General features: G+C 40.7%; 1 protein-coding gene and 2 long non-coding RNA genes across 4 annotated transcripts in view; 2 read left to right on the top strand and 1 right to left on the bottom strand.

Moving 5' to 3' along the window:
* LOC142600977 (uncharacterized) overlaps positions 1 to 26964 on the top strand; it is a 523379-nt gene that overhangs the window by 142007 nt on the left and 354408 nt on the right. The gene's annotated exons all lie outside the window — the stretch shown is intronic.
* RPF2 (ribosome production factor 2 homolog) lies at positions 2001 to 13904 on the top strand. Its single transcript, XM_075747901.1, has 10 exons — positions 2001 to 2135; positions 3027 to 3159; positions 4017 to 4054; positions 4751 to 4790; positions 5826 to 5907; positions 6000 to 6076; positions 7263 to 7362; positions 12324 to 12426; positions 13075 to 13219; positions 13515 to 13904. Exons 1-10 carry the CDS (start codon positions 2113 to 2115, stop codon positions 13695 to 13697), a joined length of 924 nt encoding a protein of 307 aa, XP_075604016.1. The 5' UTR covers positions 2001 to 2112; the 3' UTR covers positions 13698 to 13904.
* LOC142600976 (uncharacterized) overlaps positions 7710 to 26964 on the bottom strand; it is a 29541-nt gene continuing 10286 nt past the window's right edge. The window contains exons 2-5 of one of the 2 annotated variants that reach the window (XR_012834504.1): positions 22087 to 22152; positions 21700 to 21779; positions 17804 to 17933; positions 7710 to 9302 (exon numbers count right to left, since the gene is read on the bottom strand). This is a non-coding gene — a long non-coding RNA (uncharacterized LOC142600976). Of the gene's footprint in view, positions 9520 to 17803; positions 17934 to 18042; positions 18209 to 21699; positions 21780 to 22086; positions 22153 to 26964 lie in introns of those variants that run through there. The other variant, XR_012834505.1, reaches the window with a different exon arrangement.

The following is a 26964-nucleotide window of genomic DNA, read 5'->3' on the forward strand; positions in this document are numbered from 1 at the left end:
AAGCTGGGAGAGGACATAGCCGGGATAACTGACCCAAACTAGCCAAAGGGGTGTTCCATACCGTCTGATGTTATGCTTAGCATAAAAAGGGGGCTGGCTGGGGATTCTCCTCCCCGTCCCACCAGCGGGGCCGTGTGAGCAAGTGGCATGACAATCTGGATCTTTCACCTGCTAGTAGTGTCTGTGTTTCAGGTTTGAGGGACACTGCTCAGCCTATGTATGTCATAAACTGTGATCACCTTTGTAATAATGGGCTTTAGATTTTAAATGTTATTTCTACTGCTCAAACTTTTGTTTCTACTATTATTAGCCCTAATTTTTGCAACCATACTCTTTACCCATCTTTTTCCCTGATTCCAGTCCTGCTGATAGCAAATTCTGCAGCTTTACTGATTTCACCCAAAAAACACCCAACAAGTTGGTTAGTTCAAGTACAGTTCAAAATTGGTGTGCAGGGAGAAGAATCTTTGGAGAAGATTCAGAGACACCTGACTTACGGAAGCTAAGCGTACCACGTGAAGTGTTTAGCTTACAGGAAGGCCAGGAGATGGGTATAGTCAGAATTAGATGTAGGCAGACAGGGGATATTTTTCTGGTTTAGGTCTTCAGATCTCGCTGGGTATTTTGGCTTTCTTGTACCTTCAGTTTTCAAGTTGTCACCGAAATTCGGGAATGAAAGAAAACTCCTTAACACTAATTTAGCATTAAGAAGCAGGCATTTCCTTTATTGCAGCGCTGGGTGTCAGGAGGATAGTTCCTCAAATCAGGCACACCTAATGCTGGTTCTCTTGTCATATTTATACACAAATGTTACAAAGATTACAAAGTGGTACACTCCCCGTTCCAATAATTGGTTCATATTTCTTCGCTTAGTATGCAAACTAGAACGCATGCTCAGTTCTGTTCTCCGCCTCTATCTTTTGAGTAGGTGGTATAATTTGGGTAGGGGGCTTATGGGTCGGTGGTCGTGGGGACCCTGGCCCAAATTACCTTTCCCCTAGTTTCTCAGTATTTCAGTGTTGGTAATTGTTTGCTATACGCCTCAGAAAGATAAGGATGTTGCTGGAGGCAATTAATGTCCTCCCTTTCTGCAAAGTATGTACATAAGGACCTTGAAGTGTCTTGTAGCTCCTCCTTTTTCTCATGATGTGTAGCAGGTGCTCATTCTAAGAATTGTTAGCCTTCTACCTAAAGTAATAATGAATAGTTTCTTATCACATATAATACAAGCAGGCCTTCATTACAGGCCTTTCTTCTTGGCTACATTTTCTTATTATGTATAACATAAGCAGGCCTTCGTTACAGGCCTGTCTTTTTGGCTACAAAGTCACAATCAAACACGAACTTGGGGAACAAATGCAACAACCTGAAGAAATTAGAACAACTCTGACCAACTGACTAACGGCCTCCACCAGTTTAAAAGTGATGTTACCAAACATTAAGGATTTTTGGCAGAAATACATCTTTGGCATTTGGTTTTTATTATGTATAAGGCCGTGTTCCCCAGTCATAATTGCATCGGTCTTTCCAGGTAAGTAAATTTGGGGGGAACTTGGGCTCAAACTGGCATGTTTTAGCTGTACAACTCAGTGATAATGTGCTTCCCAGCACACCAGGGATGAGAGGAGGGTAAGCAAAAAGGCTAAGTCAGAGACAAGTTGATCAGCTACTGCTGCGCTTATCTACAGTTGGGTAACTGCATCATTATTTGTGTATTAATTAATTTGCACCCACTACTGAGCAGGGACTCGTCATTTATGTGTGGGAAAGCAGCGTGTAACTCAAATACGAAAGGTGCAGGAGCACAGCAACGCCCGCTGCGTGTCCCTAAACGGGAAGAGTTACTTCAAACGCCGGAGAAGTGCGTAGCGCCGCCCGCACCTGACGCGCACACCAACAACGCCCGGCAAGGAAAGCAAAACGCCCTCACAGGTGACGGCACCCCAACGCGTGGCCCTTGGGGGCGGAGCTTGCCCCGCGCATGCTCACTGCCCGAACCCGAGCGCTTCCTGGCGCCCGCCTTGCCGGCGCCCTTTTCCCGCGACGGATGTGATGTACCGGATGATGTTGCCTGACGGTGGCGGGGCGCGCACGTGAGGCGGCTCGGCAGCGATGGACGCGCTGGACCGGGTGGTGTGAGTGTGGCAGGGGGGCATGAGAGCTGCGGGATGGCCGGTGAGGGGGGCGGCTTCCCCGGGGGGCGGCTGTGCGGGCTGGGGAGGGCGAGCCTATGGCAGACGTGCGGGAAGGAGGAGAACGGAGCGCTGCCGTCTTGTTATCGGTGGCAAGGCAGCCTTTACTCAGTTGTAACTTAAAGGAGCCGTGGTGACCGGCTGGTGTTGAATTTATCTGTTTCTGTACACTTGAAAGAACTATCTTCATCTATAGTTAGAAGTACCTGTGTGCGGGTTTTTGTTCGGTTTAGAAGAAAATAAATATAGTGCTGCACGGAGAAGATATTAAAAGCTTTACATTAATCTAGCAGAGAAGTGTAGTTCTTAAGCCACGTAGTTATTAATTTATCGAAGTTGCGCGCCCCTGCTGCGGCCGGTGTATTTCACCTGAACAGCGCACGGTGCTGCGCTCTGGTTCATGCCAACAGATACGCTGTGCTTGAGCTTTGCTTTTGGATCCACTGATGGTCTTTGAGGAACTTGGCTTTCTTCTCCTGTGCGACTCTCCGACTCGGGGAGGGAGCTGGTGTGAGGGGAAGCTTTCAGCCTGCCAGCACTCTGTGGGAATCCTGGTATAGTTTACGCTCTAAATTAGCAGAAGCTGAAAAGTCCAAGGCTCTAAAATCACTTTTGCTGGCTTAGGGGGACAGAGAGGAAGAGGAGTAGCAGTAAAACGCGCTCATCTGAGACTGGGGTTTTGGCACTGGTTGTAATTCTGCAGGTTGGGGTTAGTCGGAGTGACTGAAGTTACTTGAACACAGCTTGTTCCAATTCCTGTTTTGTTTTACTGTTCTCTGCGGTGTCGGGTGTTGTTGCTAATACTGTTTTATAACTGTTAATTTATTGTTACAGAAAGCCTAAAACTAAGAGAGCAAAAAGATTTCTTGAGAAGAGAGAACCCAAACTTAAAGAAAATACAAAAAATGCTATGCTCATAAAAGGAGGAAATGCAAACTTAACAGTGACTGAAGTGCTTAAAGACATTGTAAGTTGTCGGATATAGTATGCAACCTCTAATTATATAACTTTTTGTGCTACACCAAGAGTACCTTCTTCTGTCTCTTTCTTACATTTTGCATATTCTCTGCTGCAAGATCAATATTTTTGTACTCTCCCATTCCCCAGGTCTGAGGTTGACCAGTACTCCAAAGGTGTCATTACCCCCCCACCCCGATGGAGATTGTTTTCTTTCTGTTTCTTCTTTGCCAGAAGTTTTGAGCTTATTCTCTTTGCTATTATTTTTTCCACGATTGCCTAGTATATAAGGTGAAGTGTTGCAAGTCCATTTGAAAACAAGAGGATTAGGTGCAGAACTGGGATTGGCTCACTCAGCTGAAGTCATATCCCAGAATCCTGTAAACTGCTTGTGCACATTGATATGGAGCTTTCAACCTCTCCTAAAACTAGAACTTACCAATCCTGTCTCCTAAGTCCATACCTGAAAATATTATAGCTATTTCTGCACTCTTTTCTCTCCTTGCTTTGTCGTTTTCTTACCATCTTATGCTGATGGTAATCAGGTGGTTGTTCACTCCCTGTTTTTCATCATGCCCCTGGAAGCAGAGAGATTTCATTGCATGGCTTTGATTTCAGCTGTTTCTCAGTTATTTTGTTATTTTTTAGTTTCTAGAAATAAGTCCTTCTGCAATTAATTGGCAACCAAGATGGCTACCAACTTGAAGGGTATTATTGTGAGCAGGTCTTTTGAGGTGCTGCCTTCTAGACTGATTTGCACAATTACTCTATTTCATGTGATCATGTAAGTTGTAGGGTTTTAGAAAAAACAGTGCTGTGCACTTAAGTGTGTTAGAGATAACACGGGTTTAACTTTGTCTTTTGCAGTATGCTGTGAAGAAGCCTTTTGCTGTACTGTATAAAAAGTAAGTGGTCTCGTTTTGACATCTTTGAGTCTTCTGACAAGACAGCATTTGGTAATTTCAAAGCATGAATAGAGATGCTGGCTAGCGTGGGGGCTTGAACAACGGAAAGGGTTGCAGAAGGTGACAGATTCATCACAAATTTCAGGGGACTGGAAACAAGCTACAGGTGATCAGTGTTGGTGTTGAACCTGGTTCTGTGCCAAGTGTTATGGAGCAGGATTCAGCAAACTTGAACAGTTGGCTTCTCTGACTGATCTGTGGAAACAGCTAGTGAGGTTCTGCATCAGCAGGGCAGGCTGGAGTTCTTACATCTGAATTTCTTATAAATTTGAGTTTCAATTATAATGTTAGATACCTCTTGCATAGAATGGGAACGTGGTATCTGCATGGATGTGGTGCAGAGACATTAATTGTAATAGCTAAATTTAACATTGGATGGACAGGCAAAGGCAGTTGTTTATGAAGTGTCATTGGTGGTGCTCTGGAAGTCTGGCCTCAGGAGACAGGGAGCGTGGAGGAAAGTACTTAAAATGGCACTAAGGAACTCCTGGCAGTAGTAATATGGCTTATGGCTTGAACTAAAACTGAACCTCTACTGCTGGAGTTTCCAGTAGAATGCAGAATTAATGTTACTAGAGAACTAATTAGAAGTGCTTATTTGGGCCTGGGTTTTTTAATTTTTTTTTTCCCCCTCAGGAAAAATATTACTAGGCCTTTTGAGGATCAAACATCATTGGTAAGTATAAACCATGTCTTCTCTTGTGACATTTTACAGCCTTAAAGTCATGAAGAACTTTATTGGAGGATAATTTGCTATTACTCTGTGAGGAACTAGACAAGAAACAAAGTTTATAGAGAGTTTGGATAAGTTGAAGGTGGAGCTATGTCTTGATTTATGGCATCAGTAGGCATATTTTTCCTCCGGCTGCAAGACAGAGCTGTCATGTTGTGAGGAATTTGTCTTTACCTTAAATGCGTGTTTCTGTAAACTGACAGGCAAATGTAGGAGTCTGTAATGCTATTATAAGTAACAGTGCTTGATAGGAAAGGAGGAATAAAGCATTTTATTTTCGTTTTCTAAAAGTCAGTCCTCTAAAGTGCCATAGCTCATGAACAACTTGTTTTCAGTTTGGTGTATTCATAGGCTAAAATAGTTAAATGGAGGGGTCATAGTTTTCTATTACTTCCTTGTGTCTGAGTAGAGGAAGAAAAGCCCAGCACAGTATCACATGCAAACACATGCATCAGCTGAGAGTTCTGTTCCAGCTTTCCATCAAGAACAGTCAGAAAAACAAGCAATTTCAGTTAAATATGTGTATTTGGCCTGCAAAGAGGTTGCAAAAGTGGCTCTTCAGAGGTTTGGAGAGTATTTTGGAACTAAAATGAGGCATTATAACTGCAGCCAACTTGCAAATACTTACTATTCAGGCAAGGAGAAGTGGTTGAAGGTACCTTATGTAAAAACAAATCATGAGGAATTATGAAAAAGGGTGTTACAGATAAAATGGCAAGAAAAAAACTGCCTGGCTTGATCTTTAAGACTGCAGTGGGAAATAAAAAAAAAAGAAATGAATCTTGATTTCAATTGCAACCTTGAATCCAGCTGTCAAATTTAGTTTATGTGGACCTGGACATGCTCAAAACTCTTCTGGTAAGTGCAGTTGCTCTTCTCATCAGGAAGCTCCTAAACTCGTGTTTGTGACATATACCTTCACCAAACATAACACTTCAAACTGGAACTCATGAATCTTGTTCTTTTCTTCAATTGTAGGAATTTTTTTCCAAGAAATCAGATTGTTCTCTGTTTCTGTTTGGCTCTCATAACAAGAAGAGACCTAACAACCTGATAATAGGTAATATGTCTCATTTGAGTTTTTATCTGGATGAAAGGTCTAGTTTACAATGAATATTTAAATAGTTGGATTTTCTCTTTTTACTTTCACAGGTCGTATGTTTGACTACCATGTCCTAGACATGATTGAGCTAGGCATTGAGAAGTTTGTATCCCTAAAAGACGTCAAGGTAAGGAATCGCTAATTCAGTATTTCAGTGACATCTACTGGTGGATTTTTTTTTTTGGTGCATTGGCTTTTTCTGCGCTTTGAAGTAAGGACAGAGTTGTTTAAAAAAGTCTTTCATGCAGTATATGACGATTGCTAATTTGTGTACCCCAGAATGTTATTTTTATGCTCTGCTTTTTATTTTATTTTAAGCAAGCTTGCAACTTTCATTGCAAATTCTTTTTTTAGACTTGGTTTATTCCTAATATTTTCCTTTTTCATTGAAGAGTTACATTTACAAAATTCCTTAATCAGGTTCTGTTCATGATAGGTTCCTATACAAATTGATGCATGCTTTGAAAAGTGAAAGTCCTTTTCTCAAATTCTAACCAAAGAGGGTCACTCTGCTGAGATGATTCTGAAACTTGCTTTAGCTTTCAGTAGCACATAAATGCCAGTTTGCCAGAGAACTATACTTCATTCAGACAGGGAGCTAAATCTTGATTATTTAAACCCAGAGAAAATTCACCTCTTATGACTATGTTAGGCTCATTTTGGCAAAACTAGAACATATTTCATATGCGTGTACTTTTGTATCAAGCAGTTCATACACTGCAAAAATAACGAATTTTCATGGTCCTTATTCTCATCACAGTATATAAATTGGCAGGGCAGTCTAGAGAGATAGTGAAGAAATTACGTTTCATAAAGGTGAATCTTCCTGTTGAAGTCAAATTATAGAGTGTTATCTTCATAACACTGTTTATAACAGAGAAATTATAGTTAACTAAATGTATTTGTTGGCCAGAATTAAAATTAGGTGATGAACTAAACTATTCTTGTAGCCTTTTCCATGTACTCTCCAGTGTAAGAAGTACAGTAGATTTGTTTGCCTCTAAAATTAGTTTTCATGTTAGTAGTTGCAAATTCATTCATTTTCACCAGAAGGTGTTATCTTTTATATTTCAGAGTAAAGATTCTCTCTTCTTTTAATGAAGCACAAAGAGTAATACAATTCACCCTTTTAAAAACATAGTCCTTCCATACATACAGTGTTGGTCAATGAAAAAAATGTATCTGTACTGTCCATGTTGATCACAGGTCACAACAATTTTTCATTCCATGTTGAATGGCTAACCACCTATTAAATCAATAATACGTTCCCTTAACACAGTCTGAATTTTTGTTCTAAAATTCTTATTCCGTAGAACAGTAAATGTCCTGAAGGAACAAAACCTATGTTGATATTTGCTGGGGACGTGTTTGATGTAAATGAAGAATACAGAAGACTGAAGAGCCTTCTTATTGGTCAGTATTTTGATTGCTTGAGCAGTAGGATTGCATAAATCTGTAGTAATATGATCTGTGGGGAGATGCTGGTTTGTCAATAAATGTTTGCTTATGTTCAGCATGGAAAGAAAACAAGAACAGGCACTCAGAAGTTTCGTGTCACATGAAATTAAAGTTAACTAATCATTATGGCTGTTAGAAAGGGGGGAAAAAAGACTAGCCTGAAAGACTCTGAAGTTGAAACTTTGTGGTCACTACATCATGGTTTAACTCCAGCCAGCAGCTAAGCCCCACACAGCCACTCGTTCACTCCCCCCATAGACGAATGAGGGAGAGAATTGGAAGAGTGGAAGTGAGAAAACTCGTGGGTTGAGATACAGACAGTTTAATAGGTAAAGCAAAGCAAGACAAGGAATTCATTCCCCACTTCCCTTGGGCAGGCAGGTGTTCAGCCATCTCCAGGAAAGCAGGGCTCCGTCATGTGTAACGGTGACTTGGGAAGACAAACGCCATCTCTCCAAACATCCCCCCCTTTCTTGTTCTTCCCCCAGCTTTATATGCTGAGCATGACATCATATGGCATGTAATATCCCTGTGGTCAGTTGGGGTCAGCTGTCCCAGCTGTGCCCCTTCCCAACTCCTTGTGCACCCCCAGCCTCCTCGCTGATGGGGTGGGGTGAGAAGCAGCAAAGGCCTTGGCTCAGCAGTGACTACAACATCCCTGAGTTATCAACACTGTTTTCAGCACAAATCCAAAACACAGCCCCATAATGGCTACTATGAAGAACATTAACGCTGTGTTATAACTCAGCCTAAACCAGCACACACTAAAATTCATTATTTTGATTGTGGGAAAATTCTGGCATTTTCGAAAAGTCTTTACCTTGTAGTCGATTGTCACTTTTCTAACCAAATAATATTTTTGAAGTATCTAATTTGAAATCAGTGGATTAAGTTCAGAAAGTGGGATGACTTTGCTTACAAAGTCAAATCAGTATAATTGAGCTTGTGTTGAAATGAAATGAAATGAAAGCATTTTCTGTTGGAAATTTCATCAATTCTGACAAGTGCCATTGATTAGAGTACTTGGAAAGAACCTGTGCAGTAAAAATCATCTGTAGATAATAGCTATGTCATAACTTCAAGGCAGGATTGGAGCTTAGTAAACAAACTGGCATAAAGTTTTTTCCTATCTCAAGGTTGGAGGCTCTGGAAGATAAGCACATTGTGTTTTTTTTCTGGGGATCTACAAAAATGATTATACTTGCGGTAGCTTTTTGGGACATGGAAGTCATATGGTACTATCTCTTGACACTTAAAAAATGCCTTTTGCTTGGTGGAACTAGATCTAGTAAGTAGGGTGGTGTGTTTTTTCTTTTTAGTAGGTTTCCTAAAAGTAGATTACGTTTTTTTTAAGCTCTGGTAAAATACTGAAACTGGCCCAATAAGAACAGTTTTGTTCTTTCAGTTCCATTCTTGGGTTGTATCAATTCATACAGCTTTACAAAATCTCCCTTTCATACAAACTAAATACTGGTTGGGCTCTTTTTTCTAGGCAAACAAATAAATGATTGCTCTTTAGAAACAGACCTTAAAAATGAATTATTATTTTTTTCCCCTTAGTATTATAATTCCTTAAAGCAAGATGTTTTTGTCTTGAATGAGACAGAAAAGGAAGCAGGAGAGGAGAAAATTTGCATCCTCTCAATACAACTGACTGGTTCTTGGGGATAGATGAAAGGGTAGTAATTGTGCTTATAAACTTTACAAGGTGGGTAAACATTGAATACAGAGAAGGTGAGTTTTAATGCTGCATGTTTGTGTCACTGTAAGTGAATATTTACACTGCAGGAAGCAGGTGCGTTGTTTTCTGAAGTGTATCTTATTCAGGCATCTGCACACTGTTGGTGTGCACATCCAGATGTGCTCATGCACCCCATGATCAAACGACTTGATACCTTAAATGGAAGACATGCGTTGTTAGATAGTTGCCAAATAACTAACTAGTCTTTCCTGTCCTATTTCTTTTGATGTTCATCTGCCCTTTCTCCTCTCCTATTTATTGGCCTTTAATTACTCTGCAGTCAAATGTACTCAAATCGACACCCAATCTTTCTTCTTGAATGTACAACAAGTACTCCTGGTTTTAATGTTCTGCTGACTTCTATGAAATACCTAGATGCAAAACAATAGACAAAGGAAAAGGTTAAGGAGTGTAAAGGCTTGCAGGTATTGCTAACCAGTTAAAATCATTTGGGTAATAATTTCACCTGCTTCAAAACTCCTCTTAACTGACAGGGAAGAACTGATTCTTTCTGTTCCTGCAAAAGATAGTGCTTTTAAGCTGCCACTCTATTGCTAAGAAAGATAGAAAATGTCTTTATGACAACAGCAGCAAATGTTTTGTTACTGTAGCAGTAGTGTTGGGACCCCAGAGGGAATATTAGGCAGCTAACAGCTGCTTGTTGCCAAAGCAATGTGATGCCAGTGATGCTGGTGAACAACCAAGCTTTCACTGGCTTTTGTGGTATCAAAAGGGTTTATGCATGTTTGGAATATCATCTTACAGCAGTTTCTTTGTAAAATTAAAGGCAAGTGTGAATTATTGTCTTCATGGTAACCAAACCCCTATAGTGTGCTTAAATTGTGAAGTGGAAGAAGTTATTTAGGAGAAATAAATGACAGCTGCGTTTTTCTTTAGAGACCTGGAAGACAAAGATATCTCATTCTTTCTCTTTTGGTTTTCGTTGCCTACTGATGTGGTAGGGTAGGAATTCATTTATGATGTAAGTCCCTGGCGTGCAGTTCATGAAATTCGAATAACTTCTTATGCTTGTATTTATAAAATTTTTCATCTCTTACTGCCTGCTTGCTACTTCTGTTCTTCTGTTATTGCGCACCCATTTCATCCTAAAAATGGCTAGGTCCTATGTGACTTGCTTATACTCTTTCTAAAATGTTGGTTTCCAGGAGACCTCTACAATTTTAGATTGACCATCAACTTGTTCTTCATATAGGCTTTTTTTGAGTGTCTCAAGATTTGTGGGTTCCTCTCTGGCCAAGAAAGGGGATGGCTGGGAAATGTCTGGGATAGAGTTTGAACTCTGCTAATGCTAACCATAGCTACATAGGTTACAGTGTTACCAGCTTTTGGATACGAATTGATACCAAAAAAAGTGTATAGACTCATGTTCCAAAATAATTTAGGAATTTGATCTGGAAATGGAAAGGTCCTGTGAAGCCCTCTGCAGGAAAAAGTAAATTACGAGTTCTGGAAACATGTTGAAGTCAAGGGAGAGAAAGAACTAGGAATGGAAAGAAAGGAGAAAGCAAGTCTCTAGTCCAACCGAAGCAAGAGTTGTAAATTAAGAGTACATTAAAAAAACCCCTTCAACTCTCTGGGTACACTGAAGTGTGAGGTTTCTGCAGCTGTTCAGCATTGCCAGGAAACACAAATTCCTGACCACCTGCATTTGTTGGAAAAGATCATCCTGTGGGTAAAAAGATGTATGATGCCACAGGAAAATATGAACGGGAGATGTTGCCAATAAAACCACTGTAAATGTAAGTTTGTGTACCTGCAGAGAACTGGTTGAAGGGAAAATACATGCCAGAAGCAAACAAAATATTTTACTTGCAACTTTTCCTCTAACTACAAGCTCAACCCACAAGAGGAGGAGAGAGTATTTAACCGACCAAGGAAATTTCCTGGCTAGACTCCAGCTGATATCTGCCAGCAAGACTTTGTTTTGGATGTCACTACAACGCTGATACTCTTGAAAAAGGTGGTGGAGGAAAGACAACTAGCCGAGGGATCTGAAAATGCGACAGAACGGAAAAGACTGATGTGTTTTGCATCTGTTAGCAGTTCTCCTGTGTTTCAGCATTGCCCTGTCGTGTTTATTAGCACACCTTGTTCCCTCAGTCAAGGTCACATTCTTTCTCCACCCTCTGCGTATGTTGGACAGATTGTTGTGCTTATTGCAAGCTCTGTGATTGCACGATATTTTTTTTCATAGCCTGATATAAAAATCTCACTTACAGATGGCTCATCTTGTATTTAACCTGTATTTCAGTGTTCTCTTTGCAAACTAAGCAAGTATTTCAAGTGTCATATTTTTAGAGTTATGTGTTGCTTGTTAAATAGAGAAAACATTAATTGTAATGACGAACGCTGCATTACCTGAAGGACAGAACTGCCTTGTTGTGGGGGAGGTAGGAAAGAAATTATATATCTAAATCTTTTCCCCAAGTCAGTGAGAGAAAATGTAGGTAAGAGTAGACAAGATACAGTCTCGATCTGTTTTGTACTGGTTTTGATCTTTCTTTCTAGTCATCCAAATCTGGTTCTGATTAAGAATCTTAAGTATCAGTTCGTTGAATGATGTCTTTAAAGAGATATGTAAACTAATGGCCTCACTATATTGATCTGTGTTTAGCTGGGCATGAACTGGCCTAAACATAAGATACATTTCATTTTTCTGACTTTAGAGTTAACTATTTAGAAGAATAGGCAATGCAATGATCGCAATTAGCTTAATAAAACTAAGTTACTGCTCTGAAAGTATATTTGCTCTTCTCTGTGCACTTATTCTTAAGCAACGTGTATATTGCTACGAAATTATCCCTGGGAAGTCACTGTTTTCCTGTCAGGATTTCTACACACGGATGGTTTCATCAGAGCAGGAGCTAACACGGGGAATGTGAAGTTTCTCTCTTGTGTTTTGGCAGGGCCGCAGTTTTAAGTAGCGGTTATTTTGTGAGATTCCCATTAAACATACAGATTCGGCTTTTCTAGAGCCATCCCCTGTACAGCCTTGCTTAGTTAGATGCAATAAAAATATCTGTGTAGGCAAGGAATTCACATCAGTGGTATGATGTGGGTCCATTATGAAAAAAACAAATTTGTTACAGTCATCTGTTGGTTTGGTTTTCAGCCAAGAAACCTGGCATTTATTCTTTTTCAACTGTGCTTTCAGATTTCTTCAGAGGTCCTAGCGTGCCCAGTATTCGTCTGGCTGGTTTAGAGTATGTTTTGCATTTCACAGCTGTAGATGGGAAAATTTACATGCGAAGCTATAAGTGAGTATGTGTTTTATCTATTTATTTACTTTTTGGTATGCTTGTCAAATTTCCCCAAATTTAGCCCCTAGTTGTGTAATTGAACTGACTTGAGCAATAGTTTGTTGCATTTAAAAGATGTCATGTGTAGAGTTGTTCCAGCATAATGCAGGGTAAGTTAGCAGGCTGTAAGCATTCATAGCTTGTGCTCCGTGCAATTTTGATTTCTCTTATAAAAAAAATCAGTTTTGTCTGTGTCATTCTTCAAAACAAACAAAAAACTTTCTCAGCGCTCAGATTATTTTGCTGTAAATGATAGTAAATGTTTTTCATGACTATTAATACCCAGGGTGCTATTTTGAATTTGAGGAGTGATATGGCTTTCAAGGTACTGGGACTGAGTTTTAACAGTAATACTGATGGTAATGGTCTCATTAAAAACCCAAAAAGTTACATTAGCCAGGTTTTATTTTGGCTGTATTCAAATTGTGATGAGACAGATTTAATGTGTTATAAATTGTTACTGACAGACATCTTTCTCAATAATAGAGGTAGCAGCAGCAATTGTTTTTAATAGTCTTCTGAACTATAGGATTAAACCTACCCTTTAGGAAGACGGATAAATCTCTATCACAGAGGACAATGTGTTTGATTGTTTTTTCCTTCAAGGGTGCTTCTAAAGAAATCTGGCTGTAAAATACCAAGGATTGAACTGGAAGAGATGGGACCTTCATTAGACCTAGTTATGAGGAGGACACATTTGGCTTCAGATGACCTTTATAAGCTGTCTTTAAAACAACCGAAAGCCCTGAAGGTACATACTTTGGAAAGTATATTACTTCCAGATCTATCTGTGAAGAAGAGCAAAAGCTCTATTGTACATTCAGCTAAAGCTTACTTTCATATAAAGCAACTGAGATTTATGGGGCCACAGCACTTTTGTGGTGATCAGTTGGCATACAAACTCCTCTGGAAGAATATAGAACACACAGACCAAATCTTAATCTCTAAGCTCTGAACAATGTATACAGCCTCGCTTTTATGCACTTGATTCTCACCAGAGCTCCTGGCACACTCTACTCAGAAATACTAATGTTCTTCCCTTACAGCCTAAGAAGAAAAAGAATATCTCCCATGATGTGTTCGGTACAACTTATGGTCGAATCCATATGCAGAAGCAAGATCTTGGTAAACTGCAGACACGGAAAATGAAAGGGTTAAAAAAGAGGCCAGCAGAGAAGTCAGCTGAAGATGGTGGAGTTAGTCCCAAAAAGTCAAAATCAGCTTCATAATCTGGAACAGCTTTGAAAACTCTTTGTACCTTCAAATTTGGTATATATATTGCAATATAAATGTTGGACATAAACGATTCAGCTGCTGTTAGCTTTAGTTTTATAAAAGAATCTTTTTAATGGTTTGTCCTTTTAAAGGGAACATGGGAGTATTGAGCTTTAACATGGAACTTGGTTATTTAAAATAAAAAATGTGATATAACTTGCTTAGTTTTCCAAAGCTGAGTATTTATTCTCTTGGTGTTAGCAAACATATGCTAGTCAAGCAGATGGCTCATTTCCCAAACGGTTGTAAGGCTATTGCGTCGCGAACCCTTCATCAATCAACTTCTCAATTCTGCACAGGACCGATATATGTGTAATATACACAACACAACTTCTCTATTCATTTATTGTTTATGTATTTTAGGTTTTGCACAGCTGCAATACTCAATAAACTGTTTTCTAAAGCGTGAACTCATGATATGTGTCTGAAGCCACACTACGCTTTTAACTATTGCACCAAGCCCTACTTTACACTTGCAGAACCGGGAGTGATTAAGGTGTTTTTACTGTGTTCATCACCATGGTAGCAAAGTACCTGATGTTTGCTTTAGGCATAAATGAAACCTTTACAGTTTGAATTTCAATCTTTGATGCTTGATTTGTGCCCAGAATGGAAGTATGTGAAGCAACCCATGAAAGGTACAAGTCTTTTCTTCTTACCTTCCTTTCCTCCGAAGTTTGTGCTCGTAAGTTAGTGAAGGCTCAGTTAAAGACTTGGGTAAAGGGGATAAGAGTTCGAGAGCTTAGTGAGACTTTGGTGTGGTGTTCTATGTTTTGGAACATACTGAAAAAAACTTGCTTTTGTTGTTCTCGTTGTCTCTTTGGAAGCTATTACTCTGTCCTTTAGCATAATTATGATAAAAGTGTACATGCTTTATCATGAACATGGCAAGCTTGCTCATTCTAGTTACGTTTTCCATACTTTATTGTTAGTTTTGTTGGTGTTAATCAGCTGAAGTGTCACATTAGAAATAGGTGGTTTGTTATTTTCACTTTTCTGCATCCTGCATGGAAGCTGTTGAGCAGCTTTGCTCTCCTTACATGAGAGCTGAGCTGTAACTGTGGCCGTGAAAATGCTGCACATGATGTTCTTGCTGTGCTGGTTTGATAAAACTTGTAGTGTGAAAAAGAAAGGGCTTTTAAAGCTTGGAATCTGTTTTCAGGGCACAGACATACCTCTGTATGACGAGATAGGATGAAGCCAAATTAGCAACTGAGTTCACCCTATTTCTTTCAGAGAAGTTTCAGCCTTGCTGTGAAGCATTAAGCCGCAAGGCTGCTGACTTATGTGATTTTAGGATATATGCACGTACAACTGCACCTCTGCACGGCAGGCAATTGCTACATACTGAGTATCTGATTTAACTCAAGGTAAATGGAGATAGGAGGGCTAAATATATAACCTTTCCAGTGGCATGTTCTTTACTTCCCAGAGTCTTTTAAAGTGTGAGGAAATGTCAGGTGCTGCAACATAGCTGTGTGCATGGGGAACAGAACATGCGGTGCTCGAAGGGCAGCTGGTGAAAGGAGCTTGCCTTGCCTCGATTGCCCCTTGCTTCCAGAGTTCACTAGGCTCTGAAAACAACGTAAATGTGGCCCCAGGGTCTGCATGGCACGGGCAAGGCATAACTGGCATGTTCACCCCTTTCCTCTGGCTTTCATCTTCTTACCTCCCAACGCACTGGAGATAGCTTTATTTATGGCTTGAGCATAGTAATAAATTTGCTTTCAAGAAAATCCCCCTGGGCAAAGCGTGGCTCCTGCGGCTGTGCCTGTGTGGTAAAACGGAGGTGGAGCTGCAGATCAGCAGTTGAGCCCGTGCTGTCTTTAGTCTAGCTGGCAGGATGGCAGCAGCAGGGAGGGTATGATTTGTGCCTTCTCTGGGCCCTCGGTTTGTATGCTGATGTTGTCCAGCTGTGTTGCCAGCATCTTCATTGCTACTGTTAATTAGGCTACTGTCATTATAGATAACTAATGATAAACATAGAATTTATAGTCTGCCTGCACTATAAGTTTATTTGGCTCTTTTTATGTGTGATGTAATTTAAAAAAAAAAAAGTAGGAAGAGAGGTAGATATTGTTGAGTGGCATGTGCTAGGTTCCTGGGATTCCCACGTTTTTGGGAGTCAGTCCTGGGCATGTATAATCACAGCCTTAACTCTATGCTAGTATAATGTGACAGACTGAGCACTGAGAGTAGTGTGTGTGTGTGAGAAAAGAGCATGTGAACTCCTTTGTCTTTCCTGGATTTTGTAGGTTTGAGTTTATCTTTATGGTTCCTTAGCAACCTAATTTTTTTTTTCTCTATGAAGTGCTTTCTGGGTTTGAGTGTGAAAGTTTCCCTCCCCCACTGGTTTGGTAGCAGCTGGGGAGGGTTAGAAAAGAGTGTAAAGGGAGGACATAGCACTGACTGCTGCTTCTCCTGGCCAGGGGGAAAAAGGCTGATCATCGCTTATTCCAGATGCTACCAAATAGAAAGGGGAGGAGATTAGAGCAGAGCTGTGTTACAGACATTTTCATTATTAAAGAGAGGGAAGTGGAAAATGTTAGCTGTGCATAATATATCTAACATAGCCATGCGTAATAGATAATAATGTGTATTACACGTGGTGCAGATAGTTGTCTGTCTCCAAGTGCAATTTGTCTCCTTCTTTTGGACTTTGCTGACGTGCCTCTAGCAGTGCTGACACATCCCAGGTATAATCCAGAGACATAGCTGAGAAGTAGGTCAGCTATATCAGAAGTCAGATTTCCTAAAAATATACACGGAAGAGAGACATGAGGCTCCTGAACGTGAAGCCTAAGTAAATGGAAGAACGTTCAGAGCAAACAATGTGGCTAACGCTGTACAGGAAGAATAGCTTTGGTCTCATGCTTTTATGCAGAAAATAGTGAGAAGGAGCTGGCAAAGATGTTTTGGGGGGCTGTGGGGTTTCTGAGGGACTTAGCTGAGAAGGTTGGGAATTGATTTTCTCAGAGATCATGGTAGGCAGGAGGCACCTAAGTGCTGTGTGGGCTTTGTGAGAGGAGAAATACATAGGTAATCTGGGATCTTATTAATGCTTATAAATATCTAAAGGGCAGATGTTAAGAGGAAGGGGCCAGGCTCTTCTCTGTGGTGTCCTGTGACAGGACAAGGGGCAATGGGCACAAACTGGAACACAGGAAGTTCCATCTGCGTATGAGGAAAAACTTCTTCACTTTGAGGGTGACCGAGCTCTGGAACAGGCTGCCCAGAGAGGTTGCAGAGTCTCTGTCTCTGGAGATATTAAAAACCTGCCTGGATGCCATCCTGTGCAACATGGTCTTAGTGATCCTGCTTTAGCAGGGGGGTTGGACTAGATGATCTCTAGAGGTGCTTTCCAACCCCTACCAGTCTGTGAATCCGTAAGCCTTATCCTAAATAACATGGGAATAAATAACCCTGAGCAATCAGTTAACACAGCAGACATACGCTGATTGAGAAAGTTCTAAGGCGTCTGTTGCTTTGTCATTCTTGATTTCTTTGACTTTCAATCATATTCTACTTGGATTTTTTTTTGGTTCTGCTCCTCTAAGATAAGCACAAAATAATTTAGGGGAAGTAGAGGTAAAGTTTTGAGCAGAACTTAACAGAAAGCATGTGTGGTTAATGACGTTTCCCCAAAATTCTCATTATGTTCCCTCTGTCCCCCTTGATAATTGCATAATTCTTCCTGTGATGCAACGCAACACCTATGAAATCTGGATTTCCCACTTGGTCTGTGATACCCAAGTACACCCATATGGCCTCTAACTGTCCTCTGTTTTGATTGCTGCAATTTTCTCCTTGACTTCCTTTACTCTCACAGCCACAGCTGCAGTGACGCGTTTCCTACTGTTTGTCCAGATCATCTCTTTGTGCTGGCAAGAAGTTGAGTTTCTTGTCCTTTATTGCTTATGGTGATCGTTATATTAATCTCTTCTTTGTGCTCTACTAGTGGTCGCAATATTGGTCTCCCTCATCTTACTCAGTTATCTTCTGTATTCTGCACTGACCGTTATTTGCTCCATTCCCTGTTCAGTTGATCACTGTAACTTACCGAGAGCGTCCAGGTGAACTGAAACAAGGAATCAAGAGCCATGATCAGCATCAGGAGTCAAACTCCAAAGCCAGAGCCAGCGTCAGGAGCCAGAATTGTAAGGGGATGGGATGAAGAGCTGTCCTGTCAACTGCAGCATTAGGCATGTCAGTCAGGTAGGGAAACCTGCAGGAAAGGTCTAACCTGGCCTGTTTCTCCAGTTGTTACCAAAGTGGGACAATGTGAGCAAGAGCACTGACCTGCTGGTGCCAGTGGAAGGGATGCCAGGCTTTGCTCAGCAAACTCAAGAGGAGATCCTTGGTTGATTATCCCCGGCCAGGGGGGTTACGTATATTTGCCTTGTGCAACGTTGCCTGCAAAGCTCTGAGCGAGGCACAATAAACTGTACTTTCTACATATACAGTGCTGCAATGCAAAGTAAGATGAATTTAAAATCTATCTCCCCCTTTCCTAACATTAACGCATAGTCCATGGAGAAGCCAGTGCTCAGCATGCCTGCAGTGAAGGGGCCTTAAATTAAAATTGCAGGAGAATTACTGACGCTGCTTTATGCTCTGAAATTATTGCTGCAACAGCGACTATCTCCATTAGCCATAGATAGGCATGCTGGGGCCTAGTATGAGCTGTTGCCAAAAGATAGTTTAAAAGCCTCTTCCCTCCCTGGCTGTTTTTCAGATAAAGGCATATTCCTGGTACTAAATCAGGGTTTCTGTTTTCCTAATCCAAAAAAGTCCACGAGTAGTTACATCTCTTCAGTTTTCATTGCAAGTTGCTAATGTTTTTCTCTAGTGGAAACTGAGCTCCTTGGCTCTGAAGTTGCTCTCTCCTCTGGAGGAAGGTGAAGAAGGGAATGCAGAAGTGAGGGGGAAGAAGAGATTCAGGCAAAAATGCCTCTTCTCTCTCCTGGTGTGTAACGCTCTTGCGTGTGACAGAAACTGGTCCCAGTGCAACAAAGAAATGTAAGTTATTTAGCAGTATAAATGCACACCAAGCTACCAAACATCTCTCTAAGGAAAACTGAGCTCTCCTGGTTCTCGTGAGCAAACAGCTGTTTGGCATGCATCACTGCCAAGAGACGGGCAGCCACATCTGCTGTATCAGGAAGTTTGTACTGGGGTGGTTTGCTGCAAAAAGTGCCATGTGGAGCTTGCATTCACGTCCCATCACAGCCATTTAATTTTAATTGAAAACAGATTATTATGAAGAATTAATGAGACCCTCCAAAATGCACGTGCAGCATGTCAATAAACAGTAATAAGCTTTTAATTCATAAAAGGTGATAGATTTCAGCTCCTGTTGGCTTACTTTGCACACAGGAATAATTCCTTGCTCATTAGGGTTATTTGCATGAATTATTAGGCAGGCTTTATTTTTTATGTCATGAAAAGAAGTTTGTAGGTGCTTTTTTTTTCCTTTTTTTTTTTTTTTTTCTTCTCTGAACATATCTGAGATACCTAAGGGCTTCTAGGATATTGTAGATATCTAGATATTCCAGATGCTCGACTCTTCAGGGCTGAGCAGAAAGGCTCTCTTGAAGAAAGATTCAGAGACCTGGTAACTGCTGAGCATTTCCTTCTCATTTTCCTTCCAGAGAGAGGGGGATACCCACCCTTCCTGCCATTAGCCTTCTCCAGTTTCTCAAAGGCAGCATAATGATGTTTCTTTAAAAAAAACCCAAAAAACAAAACCCCAAAACAAAAAACAAACACAAACCCAACACTTTATAGATAACAACATGCGGGGAGTTCAGCGGCAGTGCTGACGTAAGGAGTTATGAAGGCGCAGCTGTTTGTGGGTCTGGTGACCAGATCATGGAATTGAACTGGCTTTAAAAGGTGGGGGGTGGAGGGAGAAAAGGGGGGGGCTCTTTGTTTTGAAGCTAGGTAAGTTCCCCAGTCTGGCTCACAGCACAACTGGGTGGTGCACTGCTGTGCTGGGGAGGAAGCAGAAGGCTGGGAGTGGGATGGGAGACGTGAGGGAACTCCTGTGCTTGTATTGCTGCTTACAGTATTATCTGTAAGACCGTGCCCCAGCTTGAGAATTACTCTGGTTCTGAGTCTGTTCTTAAGGAAACCAATGGTTTTTGGGACCTACATTTGCCAGTAAGTTTCATCACAACTTTCCCTGTGAGGAAGATCACCTTTAACACCATTTTACAGATGTAACAGCAAACGTTAACTGTCTTTTTCAGAAGGGATTTGTTTGGGGAACAAAGGTAAAATGTGAAAGTTGTGAGTTCCCTGTCAGCGTGGTCTCTGTTGGTGGCTTTCATGTGCCTTTCTGTGGCCGGAGTCTGTGCTGTGGTGGAGCTGGAGCAGCTGTCAACACTGCTTGGCCAGAAAGAAGTTGACCTAAGTGGACCCCTCACTATTTGTGATTTTCTTTGCAAAGAAAACCTCTCAGAAATTTTGACGGTTTTCCATAAAGACCAATGCCATCCAGCTCTGGTCAGTAGTAAGAGAGACACTAGTTCATCTATGTGCCTTTTAGCAAAACACAAAGACATCTGTTCAGATTGATTTTAAGGCAACCTTCAAAATAATATTCAGGAAATGTCTCCTTTCCATCAGGAGTAACCTTCTGACAAAACTCCCTATGTGGCTTCTGTTTTAGCTGGAAGGATTTTCTCTGCTATGATTTTTCAACAGCCACCTTTTCCTTCTGATGCTATGGAGCTATGGTGATGAATAAGACTTTTCAAGCTGCATTGAACGCTTTTGTTTAATGAACTCAAATAAAAGATTAAGTTGTGCTTGTTCTAGTCTGAGCATGATCAGAAACACTGCATGGTGGTATGTTATGTTTGGAAAGCTAATGCTGCATCTTAGCACGAGCCTCAAATCTTTTGAAGAGAGATTTAGTTATTTTTTTCAGTTATGAAAAATATTTTAAATTTCATTTAAATTCCATTAGATCTGTGTCGCTGTTTTCAGGAGGTAATAGCTGATTAGGTTCTCAGTTACTTTTCTTTCAATTCCTGGAAGGAAATCTATTCTGTGGCTTACACGGTAAAGTGACTGAAGAGTTTAAGTGCGTATAGACAAAGCTGTCCCTGTTAAGGAAAAATATAGCTAAAGGAATATTATGAAAAAAAGTGAAAGGTGAAATGCTTTTTCAGCACATGGGCTGCATAGGACACAATAGATCTGCTGTAAAGATGGTCTCATGCATGAGATTCTGTCAAAGGTAAATCTTGTTGCTTTAGAGACTCATGCTTGTGGCAGGAGATTTATGCTACCTGCGTGGTATGCCTGGAGGAAAAGATGTATTGAATGCTAACAGAGAAGAAGGAAAAAACTTGTCAAAATTTGTGGTTTATTAAAATGGTGCCAACATTTGGTCAGAGCCAGCTACACTAGACTTGTAATGGATTCTGGGAGCTGAGTTTACAGGAAAGTTTTGTTGTTCTATTAAAAAGTAGAACAGGATGAACTTTTCAACCTAGTAGGTAAAGAGCTGGTTTCCATGGGCCTAACTCTGTCAGCAAAACAGATGAGTGTTAAGAAAGAACAGACAAACTCTTAAGACAAGGCATTAAGCGGAGGTGTTTTCTCACAGCGAAACCCAGATGACTGAAAACAGAAACTTTCTGGTCTTCTAAGTCCCCTCTTGGACATTGAACTAGACTTCTGACTTGGAAGATAGGAAAAGGAGAGATAAAAACTTATATGATACTTATATGAATACCTGCAAAACCAATTTTGAAACCTGCATGGAAAGTGGTTTTTGCAGGGGAGAAAGAATCGTCAATTATAAAATGAAAGTTGGAGCAAGATCTTTAAGACCTCCTTTTCCCGTATGTCACACAGAGAAAGCTGTCCCCTCCCCCCTCCCCCCCCATAGCTGCATGGGTCTCTGTAAGTGCATCGCAGTATAAAGTGACATATCATTCCTACCTCAGGATCATGGATCATGTTCTATTTGTAAAAGATGTGCAGTGAGATGGTCCACATGTTCATGAAGCTCATGGATGACACTGAATTAGAGAAAGGTAGGTCTTAGGTCCCACTGAGACTTATTTAAAAAAAAAACCAACAACCCACAACTTCCCAATGTTATATTTACCTGACAAAGTATGTTTTATAGCAGACTTTTTGGAGAGGTTTGTCTTAAATCTTACTCTATTCTTATCCAAATCACAGTCCAACCTTCAAGAAGAACAAGTTTTGAATGCTTACAATTATTTATTGTAGGACAGTAATACCCAGGTTCCTCTGAGAAGGATCCCAGAACCCTGTTGTGCTAGGCATAGTAAAAGTACAGTATAAAGAAAAAGTCCTCACCGAGATATGGAAGTGCATGGCTCTTCAGAGACTGAACATGGCTTTCCTGCATTGCAGTAGCTTCTCCTTAAAGAAACAAAAAAACAAGGTGCCTTAAGATCTTAACCTTCAAGGGCTCCTGTTTACTTGTAATCACACATTGAACACAATCTGCCCTGGACAACCCTGCTTCTTATTGCTGCTGAGTAAAATTCAAGGGAAGCCCTTAATGAGAACAACCATTCCTGTTTCTTTGTTTGGATAATTGTTATTCCTCTTTTGTAATTTGTGCTTGCCAAGAAGCACTTGTGTGATTAAAGTGGTTTGTTGTTTTAGATCAATAGTTTGGGTGTGGGATGCGAGAATTGCTGGATCCAGCTTCCATGGATCAGAAAATCTAAGTGAGCTCACTGCCACTCTTAGCTTCCTGCTGAGGGAGAGATCTCAGTGGGATCACTAAGGATTAGCAGTTGGATGAATAAAGATATCTATGAGATGAATGTTCGTAAGTGACACAAACCTTCCTTTTCCAGACAAACGCACTGGCGTTTCATAGCCAGTCAACGATGAGGAACAAGTTGTTAGGACAACGGAATTTCTGGGAATTGCAACATTTGCAAACCTTGTGCTGTTCCAAATCAGAATGAAAAGCCAAAACTTCCCATGGAATGAAAACTCTGGGGACAGGAGAAAGTTGAAATGACGGTGTGTTTGTCTGGAAAAGGAAGGTTCATGTCACAAATATTTCCATAGTTGTGACCATAGAAACATTTCATAACTTTATAGTCAGTATAAGATGCTGATAATGAAAATATCAATGCTGATGTTTCCTAAGTTGAAGAAAAAGAAATTCAGTTAAGTGGAAGCAGTGTTTCACCTAGACATATCTATTTCTACCCATTTTGAATTTTCACCCATGTCACAAGAAAAAAAACAACCACATTCAATTCACATGAAGAGTTCTTTTCATCTGAGGGGACATGATTTAGACAGTTAATTTCCCAAAGGTAAGACTCACTCCTTACGTGCTGGATGGGTTGTCTGTGTGATTTCCCCGAGTATGGGAAAATAAACTGCAGTGTCTGTGGTAGTAGGGAACTGGATCTGTGCCTTACCCTGGAAGTTTAAAATGAGCATTAAGTGCCCTGTTCCAGGTGCTTTGGGAAAGACTACGAGAACAGGGAGAAACTCAGCAAGGCTTTATTTCAATATCTCTCCTGTTATTTCCTAGTGTAAAGAAACCTGCAATGTATAAAGTTCTTGAAATGGAGATAATCTCCTGTGTGTTGTGTCTGCCTGTTACTGCATCTCTCTTTTATGACTTTTCCTGTTGTTTTGTTAAATATATAATTTTGGCATCTTAAAAACTTTGTATTGATTAGTTTCATAATTTACTTTTGTTGAGTGACATTGTAATTATTGGGTTAAACTTGAGGCCTGATCATATTCCTGGATGTCCCTTAGGTCTTTTATTTGAGAGTTAGCAGATAAACATTTCTCTTCACCTGTTTCATGCCAGTCATGATTTTACAGGCCTCAGTTCCCTTACTGATTTCTTTCCCAAGCTGAAAAGTCTTGGTCAATTTAAATGCTTTTCCCACAGAAGCTGTATCATATTCCTAATTTGTCCTTTTTGTACTTTTTCTAGTTCTGTTATATTCTTTCTGAGAAGAGAATTTTATGTAATATCAAAGGTGTTGCTGCATGACTAATTCTGACATGTGCAACACTTTCTTTTTGATTTTTTCTTCTTAATAATGATTAATGTTCTATGTGCCTGTCAGACATTATTGTTTAGGGAGCTATTGCTGCCAGAGAAGGAGCCAAAATAAGTCCAAGATCTCCTCTAATGAACTCTCTAATGATAACGTTCTAGAGACCATTATTTTATGTACCTAGAGAAGGGGTTTTTTCCCACATTTATGTTTCTCAGTATTGTATTTAACTTGCTACTTTGCTTCCCCATTACTAGCTATTTTCAAATTCTTCCACCACTTGTAGTTTGATAGCATGACAAAATTTGCTGATGATGTTGGATAAGTAAAGATGAGTGCCACCTGCAAAGATATCCAGAAGATTCTTCTGACACTACCTTTTTAATGCCACTCAAATTCAGTGTTGGTATGTACAAATGATGAAGAAACCTGCCATCAGCTCAAAAAAAAAAAGATGCGTTCTGAGCTAACCATGGCTATTTGGGAATGAGACCTTCCAAATTAATTAGAGAGTGAAAAAGTCACTCTGATACTTACAGTCAAAAATGCAAAGCAAACATTAAGAATTAGTTTGGGGAAATAAGAATTAGTAGGAGGAAAATGAAATAGAGTACAAGATTTTGCTGCTGTATAAATTCAAAGTGTGCCCACACCCTGACTGCTGTGCGCAGTTCAGCTGTCCTTGTCCTCCACCTTGGAAAGGGCTGTGACAGAACTAGTTCAGAGAATGGCAAATATGATCAAAAGATATGGAATGGAATCTATATCAGAAGAATGACTGAATCAGCTCTTCTGCCTGGGAAAGATGTAACTGAAGGGGAATATCGCAAATACATATGAATTCATGGATGACATGGAGATGGTTAATAGAAAAACCCTTCCTTCTATAGGAAGAGACAGTTAGTTTGGGACTATCCAATGAAGCTTACAATAAATAGGTGGCACATAAAAAGATGGGTTTTCTTCACGCATGCAGTTAAGCTATGGAACTCCTGCCAGAAAATATTATGAGTGATAGAACAATTCCATTTATCGTAATTTCACTAAGGCAGGGGAATACTAAGAGGAAGTTACTGCTTTACTTTACCTGTGTAGTTCACACCTTCATGAAGCTCATGGATGACAGTGAATTAGAGAAAGAAGTCACTCTACTGGAGGGCAGGATGGGTCATTCCTCCATCTTAGCAAGTTCCTTCTGAATGGCCAACAAAAACTTCATGGAGATCAATAAAGGTAAATGCAAAACCCTGCACCTGGGATGTCAGAACCCCATGCACCAGTGCAGGCTGGGGACACACAGGATAAAAAGTAGCTTTGCAGAAAGGTGCTGGTGAGCAACCAGCTGAGTAGGCATCTGCAGTTTCTCCTGCAGCAATGAGGACTAACCACATACTGGTCTGTATTAGCAAGAGCCCGGCCAGCAGGTTGAGGGAAGAGATTATTCCCCTGTGTCTGACACTTACAGGGCCGTGTCTGGAGTCCTGTGTTTAGTTTGGGCCTCCCCAGAGCAAAAGGCATACTCACAAATGGGAGAGGGTCCAAGGAAGGTCACCAAGATGGTCAGGATGCTGGAGCACATACTGCATGGGCAGAGGCTGAGAGGGCTGGCTTGTTCAGCCTGCAGATGAGAAGAGTAAGAGGAGGATCTAATTCTCATCTTCTACCACCTACTTGGTAGTTGTCAGAGAAGAAGTATCTGTGTTTCCCGAGACTTGGCATGCCTTTCTGCCTCCTCTGTCTTACCTTGGCTTGAGAGAGGTAGAGCTGTTCTGAGCAGGTGGAGCAGGAGAAGTCAACAGCTGGGGCAGATGTGAGGGCCTGCACTGAGGACTGGGGTAAGAGCTATGCCCTTTGGGCTGGGGTTTCTTGGAGCAGGAAGGTGGGGGATGTGGAGGAGTTTGAGAGTAGGGGAAAAGGAGGATGTCTTGGAAGGAAAGAGAATTTAGGGAAGGGTAGGAATGAAGATGGAAAATGTTGGGGGTTCTGGATTGAAATGATGAGGAGATATGGTTTGACTCTGTGAGTTGGGGTGGGTTGCAAAATGAGTTTGGAGACAGAAGGGCTTGGGAGATAAAAAGGGATGGCTGAAAAAAAGCAGCTGAGAGGGCAGAGTCAGGGGATGAGCGTGCTGTGCTACACAGGACTTTGGGTGAGAATGGGCAGGGATTATCATGGTGCCTCCCTGCTGCCTTTAACCAGCTCTGATCTGAAAACGGAAGTTTGCAGAGACCTGGCCTTCCTCTCCCAGCAGCATGGGGTTTGCCTCCCCTACATTCTCTTTTTGTCACTTAAAAGTATATAATTTCAAGTTTAATTTCCAGATGAGAGGATAACAATAATTTTTCTGGCTTTCTATTTTTAAATCAACATCTCAGCAAATCATAGCAATGTCACAAATCCCCAAACCCCATCTCCTCTACAGTTTTTCTCCTCCCTTTCCAGCGTGAGACGGAGAACTATGCTCACGCTTCTGTCCCAGTGTGCAGGCTCAGCTGCCGGTTCCACTGTCTGCTTTGCTCAAAACCATTTCCAAATTTAGCCAGATAGACAAAGAAATAGTGGACAAAGACCATTCCCGGCTTGGCCGGCAGATGGCAATTACTGCTCTCTAAGAAATCCTTGGGCGACCTTTAAGGCATAGAGAAACAGGAGTTTGCAGTAGATGAGTCTCTGTAATATTATATTGAGTATAAAAACACCCCTGGAAATTGAGTTCAGCTTTCCCGTCATCTACTAACAGATATTGGAGCTTCACAGTCTGTGAAATAAGTACTGTTATACATTAAGGAGAAAAGCACTTAATGTTGTTCTGAGTTGTTCACTTGGCACTTAACTCCCTGGTATGCTGTCGTAACATGCAGTACAGGAACTTGTGGTCCCTTTTCAAAGGTATTATAAAATCTATGTTGTTTCTGGGATGCTTCCTGCCACATCAAAGGGTCCTGATATGCATGGACATGGAGAGTTAAAAATTAAAGAAAAATTTAATATATGTGTGTGTTTCCTACTGTAGTTACAGATCTAGGGGAAATGAGCTGTTTAATTTCAGAAGGAAAAAAAAAGCAGAGTATGCAGGTATGGATAATATATGTAATAAATGACAAACTTATGGACAGGTTAGCAGAGAATGCTGCTGCAGGAAAAAAATGTAAACTCAAGTTAGGTTCTTTGCTGAATAAGAAGA

The sequence above is a fragment of the Balearica regulorum genome, chromosome 3, assembly GCF_011004875.1.
Source record: "Balearica regulorum gibbericeps isolate bBalReg1 chromosome 3, bBalReg1.pri, whole genome shotgun sequence".
In the NCBI taxonomy this organism is placed as follows: domain Eukaryota; kingdom Metazoa; phylum Chordata; class Aves; order Gruiformes; family Gruidae; genus Balearica; species Balearica regulorum.